Consider the following 13,578-nt stretch of genomic DNA (forward strand, 5'->3'; position numbering starts at 1 on the left):
CAGTAGGCCAAAAGCAAATAAAGAGGAAGTGTATGTATTAATTTATGGTGTTAAGTAAGCATTAGAGGAAAACAGACTTACTCTGGCTATAGGTAAAAATCTAATGGAAAAGAGGATAACACAAAGCATGAAACTGTGAATGCTAATAGTCCAGAGGGAATGATCTGTACATATTACAGGAACATGTTCATTCACTGGGCATAACAGATTTGAATGATGATGATGAACATCAAATAATATTCTATGTTGTTTGTGAACAGTATGGCAAATATCATCAACAAATCCTAAAAAGTTGGCATTTTCATCAGACTTTTCAGTTCATTACACAGTAAAATAAACTTAGCTTTCTTCTGTAACAATACCATTTTGGTTGTTATTTTAATCACATTTTTGTGATGCTAAACAAGAAATGCCCTCAACCTACAAGTCTTTAAATCTGAGTCAGTCATTCTCTGGGATCCATTCATGATTTGTATTACCACATAAATGTAATATTAAAATACACTAAGCTATTGAGGATACCTGGAATAACATCTCTAATATGTGAAACTAAATCCAAATAAGCTTCTCTACTATATCCTCTTCTCATTCTTTCCAAAACTTCTGTATTTCCACTCTGTGCTGGTAAATGGATATTTTTACAAATATTTGGCCTTTCCTTAATTACTTCCAACACCTAAAAAAAAAAAAAAAAAAAAAACAGATGACACCAATTAAATTCATTAAAAAAAAACATGAAAATTTATAGATTTATAAAATATCTACAGGGTAAACAACGTAATAAAAAAAATTCAGTTGAAAAAATAAGAAAAAAAATTTGTCTAAAATTTTTTTTTGCTTTGCAAGTGCTAACTCAGTATGCTTAATAAAATTTGTCAACTGAACAATGAGTTGAGTTAGTAGTAGTGGCATGTGATGCAAGAAAGCAAGTGGATGAGCTCATGCAGCATCAGCCAAAAAAAAAAAAAAAAAAAAAAAATCACACCATTCCCTCCAAATGCCTGTCCAGTTCCTCCTTAAATTTATTTAACCTATCAACTTCCACGACAGATGGAGGTTTGTTCCAGCAATTAACCGCCCGCTGGCTAAAGGCAAATTTCTGCACATCTATTCTACATCTGTCTTTTCTTAATTTGAATTTATGCCTCCTTAGGTTTGTAATCTGAACAAGTAGTAGTAGTAGTAGTGGCATGTGATGCAAGAAAGCAAGTGTATGAGCTTATGCAGCATCAGCCAAAAAAAAAAAAAAAAAAAATCACACCATTCCCTCCAGACGCCTGTCCAGTTCCTCCTTAAATTTATTCAACCTATCAACTTCCACAACGACAGATGGAAGTTTGTTCCAGTAATTAACCACCTGCTGGCTAAAGGCAAATTTCCGCACATCTATTCTACATCTGTCTTTTCTTAATTTGAATTTATGCCCCCTTAGGTTCATAATCTGAACAAGTGGAAGGATCCCATCAGAATTCAGCGTGCTTAACCCATTCAAGGCCTTATACACCTCAATCAGATCACCGCGCAGGTGCCTAGTCTCCAGCCACTGCAATTTGCAGAACTTAAGCCTCTCTTGGTAAGAGGATCCCTTCATTCCCCTCACCAATCTTGTTGCCCTTCTCTGTACACACTCAAGGAAATCTACATCCTTCCTAAAATGAGGCCTCCAGACCTGTATGCAGTACTCAAGGCGTGGCCTGACCATTGCCTTATACAGAGGGACAATCACCTCCTTCTCCCTGCTAGCAAAATTCCTATATATCATTGACAAAACCCCATGACTTGCCCTGGCAGCCTGTCTGCACTGCTCAGAAAACTTCATATCTGACTGCACAATTACTCCCAGGTCTTTTTCATTTTCTACCACCTTAAGTGAAGTACCACACAGTTGGTACGTTTCTCTGTGGTTACTTCTACCCATATGCAGTACTTTACATTTGTCAATGTTAAACTTCAGTTTCCACTTCTCAACCCATCTGCCCAAATTTTCTAGATCCTGTTACAGTAACACACTGCCATTACTGTCATTAACACCCTGCCAACCTTTGTATTATCTGCAAACTTCTACACTAAGCCTGATATACCTTCATCAATATCATTGATAAATATACAAAACAACAGTGGACCCAACACCGAGCCCTGTGGGACTCCACTAATAACATTAGTCCACGAAGAGCAGCACCCATTGATTACCACCCTCTGTCTTCTCCCACTCAACCATCCTTTTATCTATTGTAGCAACTTACCCTTAATACCATTCTTCTCAAATTTGTACAGTAGTCTTCCATGCGCAACAGTGTCAAAAGCTTTCCTGAAATCCTGAAATTATTTTTTGCATCCAGTTCCTTTGTAACTACATCATAATATCCTATCAAATTTGTCAGGCAAGACTTTCCCTTAACAAACCCATGCTGTGTCTGAATTATTGCTGCAGTCTTGTCTAGATGATCCTGCAATGCATCTTTAACCAGTGACTCCATTATTTTACCCGGAACAGAAGTGAAACTAACTGGTCTGTAATTACTCGTGTCACCCTTCGATCCCCCTTTGTGAATTGGGGATACATTTGCACATCTCCAGTCCGTGAGAACCTCCCCTGTGTCCAAGGATGCTCTCATAAGTGGAAGGATCACATCAGAATTCAGTGTGCTCAACCCATTCAAGGAGTTTGTATTGCTTCGTAGCAACAAACACAGAACAATCAGAGAATGTATGCATAAAAGTTCTATTATTATTATTATCAAGAAATTCTAACCATCCTTCCCAAAATACAGGAATCTCTCACCAACTGCAGATTTAAGAAAACATGGTTTTATATTTACATACTAAAATTTTACAATTGTGTTTTATTTTACATATATGTGGTACAATCCAGTCTCCTTAAACAAAAGAACATGACAATTATTGGCTCCCGCCTCCTATATCATGGGGAGGTGAGAGCCAATTGTAAAATTTTGGTATGTAAATATAAAACCATGTTTCAGTAGGTATTTCAGATGGATAGAATTTGTTTGTGCTATCTTCTAAAATGACATGTTTATGAGTACCATATGCATAGTGTGTGGGCATATAGCCACCCCTCTGTGGATTCTCATGTGTTTGACTAATTATTTATTCTTGGTTTATTTTGGACTCCTTTTTTTTTTCAAAATCAGTATTTGTTGCAAACTAACATATTTTATCTTTTGTTAAGGCTTCTAAATTTACAATAAGTACTGAAATTCACTTTCAACACAATAAGTGTTGAAAGTGAATTCATAAAAAGAGCATGCAAAGTAATGACTGATATTTAATAGATGTTATCATTTTTATATGATATAAATCAAAAATGGAGTTTACTATAGTTTTTTTCCCCCATATATTTAATACCTATATTTTTGAAATTTTTTTATTGGTATATTTATTGTTTTTAACCCAACCTTCTATTTTCTATGGGATCTTAACCTCATTAACTAGTTTTCTAATTATGATACTTTTCAGGAACATAACCCCCATGGTTGGAGAGGGATTCTTGTATAGCCATAGTGCTACATAAACTTAAAAACAACCATGTTTATTGATAACAAATAAAGTGGTTGGCCAAAATCAGCTAGGGATGGACAGCACATCAGATATGGTTGAAACAGTGTAGCTAGTCCCACAAGGTTCTTTTCTTACATTGCATGAGAAACATTATTTGCATAGAATAGTTCACCAAATATTTAAATAGTAATGTTTTCATGCTTGCAAACTGCAGCATTTGATGATAATACAGTAAACCCCCACTATTCGAGGGGGTTACGTTCCTGAGAAATGCCTCGAATACCGAAAACGTGAATACTGAGTTATGGCTCCCATAGTAATAAAGGGGTTCCGTTCCAAAGTATGAAATATATAAGAAAAACTAGTCTAAAATTTTGTCTATGTATGTATTATACAGGGTGTTTCAGTTAAACGTTTCAGAACTTCTAAGAGGGGTAGGGTACATCCTGACAACTCGAAATCATATAGCAATGTGGGGTCGGAAATGCTTTCCTGAAGCGGTGTTGTACACAGAAGCACCATAAAGAAAAGAGACCGTAAAGTGAGAAATCGTTTTAATAATACATGAAAAGAAGCAAAAGGTACATGGATTAAAGTAAGTGTTCGAAGTTTCTTCCACGGGCTACAATGCACGCCTCACATCTGCGACGCATGGACATCCGAACATTCTGGAATACTCCAGGCGAATTTCGAATTTCTTCGGCAGCTACTGCGATTCTTGCAACCAGCTCCTCAGCATTGTCAACAGGGGTGTCATAAACTAGCGATTTCATATGACCGTGAAAATTCCTTCACAAGGGAAGGAATTTTCAACACGCATAACGACCATATCTGGGCGGTCGAGAACCCGCATGCAATACGACGTCGTGCAGCACAGATTCGATTTTCGGTCAATGTATGGGCCGGTATTATGGGAGATCACCTCATCGGACCTTACCTGTTACCGTGTCGTTTAACGGACCTATCTACTTGATCTTTCTGCAGCAAGTATTGCCACAACTTTTGACAGATGAACAGATTTCTGCATTGACGCAACAGACAATGTGGTTCCAACACGATGGAGCCCCTGCCCATTATAGCGGAGATGTTCGTAACTACCTGGATGTCACATTTGTTCAACAGTGGATCGGACGTGGTGGTCCCGTGCGTTGGCCTGCTCGGTCACCCGACCTATCATGTCTTGATTTTTATTTCTGGGGTCATATGAAATCGCTAGTTTATGACACCCCAGTTGACAATGCTGAGGAGCTGGTTGCAAGAATCGCAGTAGCTGCCGAAGAAATTCGAAATTCGCCTGGAGTATTCCAGAATGTTCGGATGTCCATGCGTCGCAGATGTGAGGCGTGCATTGTAGCCCGTGGAAGAAACTTCGAACACTTACTTTAATCCATGTACCTTTTGCTTCTTTTCATGTATTATTAAAAACGATTTCTCACTTACGGTCTCTTTTCTTTATGGTGCTTCTGTGTACAACACCGCTTCAGGAAAGCATTTCCAACCCCACATTGCTATATGATTTCGAGTTGTCAGGATGTACCCTACCCCTCTTAGAAGTTCTGAAACGTTTAACTGAAACACCCTGTATGTACCTTCATAATATGACTATGTACATAGACAGCACATAGTGAAATGCAAGCATATGGCATCGAAATGAAAATAAGAAACAATTTAATATTGAATGCAATATTTATTAGAAATTTCAAACAAATCTTTCAAACCAGCGCCTTTGCTAGCTAAAAAACTTATCCCGCCAGTGCTATCACCAGTTTCGCTGAAGTGCTGATAAATGTGTTTTGCCTTTTCACGAATGATGAGTGAACTTAACGGAATTTTATTTTGAGTTCAGTCTTCTATCCACAGATTTAAAGCTTTTTCCATTTTTTCTAATTTAACATCACGAGTTACAGAGCAAATTTTTGAAGCAATTAACGCGTTTTCACGGACACCACAGCGGATTTTTTCTTCCAATTTCTTGATTGATCGTATGGTTGACTCATTGATTTTATAATGTTTTGCCACTGAGGAGACACTTTCACCATTAGAAATTTTGTCTAATAACTCAATTTTATTCGCTAATGTCATCACCTTCTTTGATCTTTTCACATTTCCCTCGTTATTCGTAGCCATATTTTTGTACTGGTTAGAAAGAACTTGTCCACAATAAAGTCACTTTCTTCCGTTAACACACTCAAAAAAGTCTGTTTTACACTGCAAAATGGTAGATTTATCGTTTTTGTAAGCATATCAATTTATAAATTGATAAATTTATAAGCATATAAATTAATTAAAAGCAAACGACGAAACCTTCCATGACAAGCTCATAACACATGCTGAACAAGGATTAGCGAGAAACATCCACACTTGCGATTTTGTCACCCCTCTCCCCCCACCCACTGAGCGCTGTTTTGACCGGGAAAGATAATTTTAGGCACACCCATGCTTTTTTATGGCGGAAAATGTTCACGGTGCCTTAAAATTCACATTTTTTTAGGTTTCATTTTATATTAAATCAGCGACCGCGAATACAGGAAGCCACGAATAGCGGGGGTTTACTGTATGTCATCTTATATTTAACAAATAATTAAATATATAAATTTTGAACATACTATATTGATTTAAACATAGATTGGAGCTTCCCAATGTGGAAAAATGCTAAAATGCAAACTATTAAAGGATTCAAATTTGGATTATATTAACTTAAATGTTCTGCTGGTAGCTTGGTTCCTTCTGGAAATGGAAAAATAACCTCCAGAGTACCTAGCCACCAACAAAGTTTAAAGTTAATGTAGGGCTTCAAAATAAGAACAAATTAATATTTAAAATAATTTATGTACAGACTGTTCATTTTCACAAAATTAATATTCAAACTCATTCTACAGAACCCATTGCCATCAGAAACTGCTCACAGGACCCCTATGCATTCAGAAAACTCACTGCTACAAGCCCATATACATTCCAAGAACTGATCACCACTGGCCTACATGTGAAAGGGTTGGACAACAAACAAAATTATAACGGCATGTAATTCCTCAAGTTTTTGCTCCCCAAAGCTGCATCTTTGCCAATATCAATCAAAATTACTAATAAGGGCTAACAAATACTGACATTTAAAACAGAGCTTGCTGATGGCATTTTTTCTCTTGCTCAGGCTACACACATGAGGATGCATAAATTAAAATTGAGGAAGGATGGTCGCAGGATAGATGTGCAGAAGTTTGCCTTCAGCCAGTGGACAGTTGATTGTTGGAACAAACTTCCATCTGCCGTGGAAGTGGGCAGTTTTAATTAATTCAAGGAAGAACTAGACAAATTATTGGAGGGGATGCAGGTAATGTAGGATTTTTTTTTTTTTTTTTTGGCTGATGCTTTCTAAACTCGCTTTCTTGTGCCATTTGTCACTACTAATACTAAATGAAGCACGTTCTTTTTTAACATTTTAGAATGTGATAACATTGTAAAACCCTAGCTTTAACTTTAATTATATGAAATAACTTTTTAAAATTTTAGGTAACCTTACCTTCTTTTACCATAAATAGGTAATAATAGGTATTTCATAGTACACTGGTGTGCAAAATTTAAGGACCAGTCAGGTTTTCACCTGTAGCTTCTCATAGGAGTGGCTTGGATGTGGGAAAAGCATACCAAAGGAACCTCGTGAGGTACAAAATGATGAAGGAAACAACACCGACACAATAACGGAAACAAAAATGTACAGAGGGACTTTATTCAAAAATGGCAACATAGCACTGGCTGCCATGATACAGATGCATCACTGCCAAAGATGGAACAAAGGGAAGAGATGGTCCTCAGTAGGAGATATGGCCACCCCTAATGTCGATGCAGGCTTTGCACCGCCTGTCCATACTTAGAATAATGTTGTCGTTAAGTTCTTGTGGTAACATCATCCATTCCTCTGTCAGTGCCATCTTCAGCTGGTGAACATTTTCTAGTGGGTGTGGACGTGCCGCTAGGCATCTCCCCAGAGCATCCCATATGTGTTCGATGGGATTTAGCTCAGGGGAAACGGGCAGGCCAATCCATACAAACAATGTCCTCACTTTCCAAAAGCATATCAACAGCTGCAGTGCAATGGGGTATAGCGTTGTCATCCATAAACACAAACTCGGGGGCCAATGGCACCTCGGAACAGATGCACATGGGGAAGGATTACCTCAATACAGTAGCGTGCACTGGTTACAGTACTGCCTTCCAGTATCTGGAGTTGTGTACGTCCATTCAAGATAATGCCTCCCCAGACGAGAACACCTTGACCGGCATGTCAATCCCTTTCAGCGATGTTTGTGGGGTGATACCATGTGCCAACCTCTCACCAGATTAGCTGACGTTCAGAATCGCTGCTGAGACTGAATCTATTCTCATCAGTAAAGAGTACCTTAAATAAAGATTTTGTGGTTGTAACCTTTAGAAATAATGTTGGTCCTTACGTTTTGCACACCAGTGTACCTATTTGTTGGTACAAGCTCACATACCTTTCAAGAACCTGACTAATTTAGTTTTTGAATTTTAATTTTTTTTTTATTTCAGTTTTATTTAAAATGCAACGTTATAACTTTTACTCTGATAAGAAATGTAGCTGTTTTACTTATGTACAGTATCTCCATTTTACAGAATTCTTCAACCCAGGTCTGAAAACAGTTTGCCATACTGCATTCAGAAACACTGTATACAATTTTATTATTAGTTATTGGAGTCCTTGGCCAAATCATCTTACATTTAATCTACTGTACTAACAATGCAGACACAATAAACTAAAGCAAAATTATTTATAATGTAGTGTAAAAGTGTTTTTCTCACTGTTACAATCATTAGACATTCAATTGATGTCCTTTACACAAAATATCAAATATAAATTGCTTAAATTAAGCATTTTGTGCATTTTTTTTATATAGATAAATTAGAAAGAATAATCTCTTTAAATTCAAAATTATTAACAACTATCATAACAGAGAAATCAAATTAAATAATTTTGCTCAGAACCATTACTGCATTATAATTTTTTTAAATGTTAATTTCATTGTCATAATAATTAATCGATTAATATTTGCTTACTTCATCAGGAAAATCTTTTGGATGGGGAGAAGTAAATCGAATTCTAATTTCTGGATTGATCAAAGACACCTTATCCAAAAGATCAGCAAATCCTAATCCACCAGATCGAAGTTTAACTATAGAACGAAATCCTCTGCTAAGAATAGGGGTTTTACTACTTCTCTGATGCATAGACTCACCGTTTTCTGAAGTATCTCTGTAACTGTTCACATTCTGTCCCAACAAGGTAATTTCTTTGATTCCCTGTGGCATTAATTAAATATATGAATATCAATAAACATAAAAATATATTTTTTGGCTAAATCTAATTTAGTAGTTAACATTAAATTTTACCCTTTCAATAAATAACAAGTTTATCTAGGTATAATTATAAAAATTAAGCAAAAAATTATTGAAATTTTGTATATTTACTGTTTCCACCATTTTTGCGATCATAATACTATTCTTTCAAAATATTTAAAGAGAATTAGGTATGAATGATAATCACATCCAGTCACACATTTTAATAGAAACTTTGAGAAGTAAGAAATTCTATAATAAGTAATATTACTTTTTTTGTATTTATTGCAAACTTAATTACAAACAAAAATAATTCCAAAACAAGTTCTCTTTGTTTATTACTGATGTCATTACGTAACTGCAAAACTTTCAGAACAAATCAGCCTAACTGGTATAAGTTAAAAGTAATTTCAACACAGTAGTGATATACTGTTCTCTAATAATGGCACTTATTAGGGGTTATTATTATTGCTAGCACAAATATACTGAACACTTAAATAGGCACATGAGGCTCTGGTAGTCTTGTGCAAAAATGTCTACTCCATGTGTGCAAAGCATTTAGTGAGTGTGGGCCTGTGAGCATATGTGATATACAAAGACAAGGACACCTGGTGGTTGCTCATGTTTATTTTTAGTACACAGGCCTATTGGTCTCATAATTATAAAACCACTTTTCAAGCAATTTGCATAAACAAATGACCAGTCAGTCATACTGAGACCATCGGTACTTTCAAGAAAAGAGTGAATGTCACTGCTGAGAAACCAGGTGATAAAACTTTCTGTAGAATAATTATCAGATTTATTCTGCTGCTGTCTAAAATTGGTGACCTCATAATAACAGAGTGACCATTAACTGGTGAAATGTATTCTACATATGTCACAGAATGCATGATATTCTGTTCAACATTAGTCTTGCCTCTAGGTTGAGGTTATTGTACATGGCTACCAAATATCCTTAAGGTGTCATTGATCCTGACTCCTGTTCATGACCAAAGTTATTTTACATTCTGTTTATAAGCAATTTCTCAAAATGAAGAAACACTTCATTTATTCTTTCTAGAAATTCATGACTCTTTGATAAAAAAAACTCACCTGTTCAGGGTAAAAATATTTTTAAGATTAGTTTATGGTTGGTAGTTAATCAGACTTGAGGAAAGCTACTGAATTTGCTATTGAAAAAAATGGCAAAAATATATTAATAAGTTATGATTTATAGATAACTGCTACCATTATGAATATATTATGTTACTTCTGTAGTGACTATAGTATTTTTGACCAGGAAAAATAAATATACCAAGAAATATTCATATGTGGATATAATATAAACTTCTAAAAGTTTCAAATCACTGTAAGTACACTTAGGTTATAAATTTTTAAAAATAACTATTTCAGTTACGAATATGGTAGTTTTTATGGTACTTTTAGTATTATTGAATTAGGAAAAATACAAGAAATATTTGCAGCCACACTATAAGCGTCACAAAATTTGGATGTAAAAATCACACTACCTGACCAGTTACCAAAAATTTATTTTTTTAAATAATTAATTGCTTTATGAATATATTTTATCTTATGATACTTATAGTGCTACTGACCAAAACAATTTAGTTAATATATGCAATGCATTATATTTCAGGCACATTAGCAAATAATAATACAGTAGAGCATCAAAAATCCAAACATTAATAATCCGAATGAGCCAGCATTTCTTTTTTTTATTCTAGTGCCATAAAACAATTACAGTGAGCACCGGTTATTGTGATCACTTTTGCGAATTGAATTTTTATTCTATTAAACGGCAATTCTAATGAGCGAAAATTGAATGATTATCTAAAGGTTATAAAAATGAAGATATAAAGTGCAAATTTACACTTTTATTAGCTTATCAATTAACAAAATTAAATGATACATAAAAATCAACAAACAAACTGAATGCTGAATCAACAAACTGAATGCTATCCAACTCAACTACTCTTGCTGAAAAGAGTGAGAGATCTGGCAGCAAAGAAACAAAGTTCAAAAAAGGTGCAACAAAAAATAAGTAATTATTTTCATTAATGGCCAATACACATGTTATTGTGGCTGAAAGTTCCATTTGTTTTGTTATCTATGAATAAAAATATGTAAGTACAACTTAGTGTTTTTATTTCTAAACTTACTCCAGATGACCTTTTTTTTTTGTCTCCAGAACAGTATTTTTGATAAGTTTGAAAATCTGAACAAATTGGAAGTCCGAACTATCCCCGGTCCCCAATTAGTTTGGATTATCAATGCTCTACTGTAATTTGTGATTTATATAAAAAAAAAAAAAGCAAAGAGCAACAACAAAGTGGCAAGGTGCTTAGAACATCATTTCTATGCACCTTGCCACATTGTCCATTCATTCTTCCAATTGGCAACAAACATAATATCCAGCTTCAGCTACAAAATATAATATATCGATAGCCAGTGCGATGATATGTATGAAAAAAAAATAATAAATAAATAATAACTGCTGGATTTCTGTTGGTCCAATTTTAATGAATTTAGGATGGCTTAATAAATCTTTCTGAAAGATCTAAATATAAAATTTCATGGAAATTCATCCAAGAAAGTTCTCGATAAGTACCTGTTAATATGACCATATTGAACAATCCATGAATATGGAAAAATTTCATTCAATACAGTTACCTTTCAACAGCTATGATGGAACTCAATATGAAGTTCTCCACATGATGGAACTCCCAACACAATGAACATATTTTGGCATATATATCATGGCTCTTTACTTTCTTTTGCATTCTATGGTGTGTGATAAAAGTCCTGTTATCTTCCCTCATATGTGGGGAGATAACAGGACTTCTCAAGAAAAAACAAATGTATTGGCAGTTTGCAGTAAAAGTGATCATTTTTATCACTTTTACTACAAACTATCACTTTGCTGCCAATGTTTCTCTATGTCATACCTGATGCTGGTATGACTAATGACAGAGATCCCAAATCTTTCATTAAATTGGAATCAATAGAAAATTAGTCATACTAGCATTGCATCACCATCATTAATCATACTAGCATTTGGTATGATTAATGATGGTGATATGATGCCAGTATGACAAATGATAGAGAAACAAGTCACTAAAGAACTCTAAGGTATTTGTATGAGCAACATCCTTTTTAATATTGTTTTCATATCATTTCTACAGGTCAACATTATTCAATTCATTCACAAATGCAAGAGTAAGCTTTCGAGCCAAGAGCTTTTTTTATATGATCTTTCATCGTGGGCATGGGAATTCTAAGCTCTTACATGACTGTTTATAAAATGATTTCTTTGCTCACTGTTCCAAAGATGCAATTATGCTTGCACATTGGCCTGCCATTTTATGGAACAAGTTTCAAACAGCTTCTTCTCCCAGCATAATAATGTCATCTTTGTTGAATCTAGTGATGAAATCAGTATGGATCTGTTTCAACATTTTAACAGTATGTGGCCTTTCAAAAACCCATGTTCTCATTACTTCCTTTTCCTCTACAATGTATGGGGACTTGTCAGCCATTGCTTACATGACTATAATACTTTTAATAAATGAAAAACTGCAATAGAGAACCTGAAAATAAACACACTTGCATTACAGAAACTACAATTGTTAGAACATCAACACGCCACAACATTTTAGTGAGGGAAGGGGAGATAATGGGACTTTTTGCATATTCTGTAGTGTAAAGTCTTGTGCTTCAGTAAAGAGCAATTTGTCTACATCATTTAAAAGTGATCCTCTTTCTCCCCTCCTTTTATCTCTTTTCTGTGTAATCTTAACTAAGCAACCTATACTGTCCAAGGCAATTTCACATAACAACACAGAGGAAACAGTATAAAGTATACTGTATTCACAGATACAGTATGTTCTGTTGTTCTCAGTTCCAGATTTATGTTTATTTAATATATTTAATGTTTGTCAGGCATACATCTTTAGAGGCCTAAAAATAAGGTTGTGAGAGCCATGGATCAACAGTAATTACACTGTTACAGGGACTGCAGTTCCCCTACAACTGCACTACAGCATTTGGTCAATTTGGCCTTGGCTGTCCCAGACGGATTTCCAGCACCTTAGGCTATAATCTTTGGATGACCAAATGATCACTGTGGTTTGTTATCTATTAAATATTACATAACTCTGGTGTATTAAATTAGATGACGTGGAAAAGATGCAATTTTTGAAATAGCAGTGTAATCAAAATATTATTTCTCATTTGTATTGCTTTAAAACTTCATTAATCAATGTTAGATGTAAATATGTTAGGACGTTGTAAAGCTATTAGACCTAGAAAATGCTCTAATTATTATACAAAGCGTGATCAAAAAGTTTAGAGACTGAAATTTCAACATAGTTCCATATCACACAGTTGCCGTATCTTGAAATTATGGTATTGTAATGAATTGCGACTTGGCACAACATGTTTGTTAATGCATTATGTACATAGTGAGAATGAATCACCTGTTTATCTGCAGTCAGTCTGAATTAATGTGTGCTAAATATAAAGCGTTTCTGTTTCATCACATTTCAAATGCAGTTAACTCATATTTTAAATTTTATCAAATTATCACATTTTATCCAACAAGTGATTTTACTGAACAGAAAATCTGCATCAAATACTGTTTCAAATTAGGGAGAAGTGCAACAGAAACCCACGAAGTGTTAAAAACAGCTTTCAGAGAAGATATGTGTCTGT

At 34.8% G+C, this 13,578-nt stretch overlaps 1 protein-coding gene across 1 annotated transcript in view; it reads right to left on the reverse strand.

Annotated features, from left to right (window-relative positions):
• Window positions 1-13,578, reverse strand: part of LOC150081360 (mitochondrial tRNA methylthiotransferase CDK5RAP1) — a 101,048-nt gene that overhangs the window by 23,646 nt on the left and 63,824 nt on the right. Inside the window, exons 7-8 of the mRNA XM_090380182.1 lie at window positions 8,590-8,832; window positions 523-676 (exon numbers count right to left, since the gene is read on the reverse strand). Of these exons, the coding sequence (XP_090236308.1) occupies window positions 523-676; window positions 8,590-8,832 (397 nt within the window). The remainder of the gene's footprint in view (window positions 1-522; window positions 677-8,589; window positions 8,833-13,578) is intronic.

The sequence above is a fragment of the Mastigoproctus giganteus genome, chromosome 8 (assembly GCF_048544385.1).
Source record: "Mastigoproctus giganteus isolate SK-2022 chromosome 8, ASM4854438v1, whole genome shotgun sequence".
NCBI lineage: Eukaryota > Metazoa > Arthropoda > Arachnida > Uropygi > Thelyphonidae > Mastigoproctus > Mastigoproctus giganteus.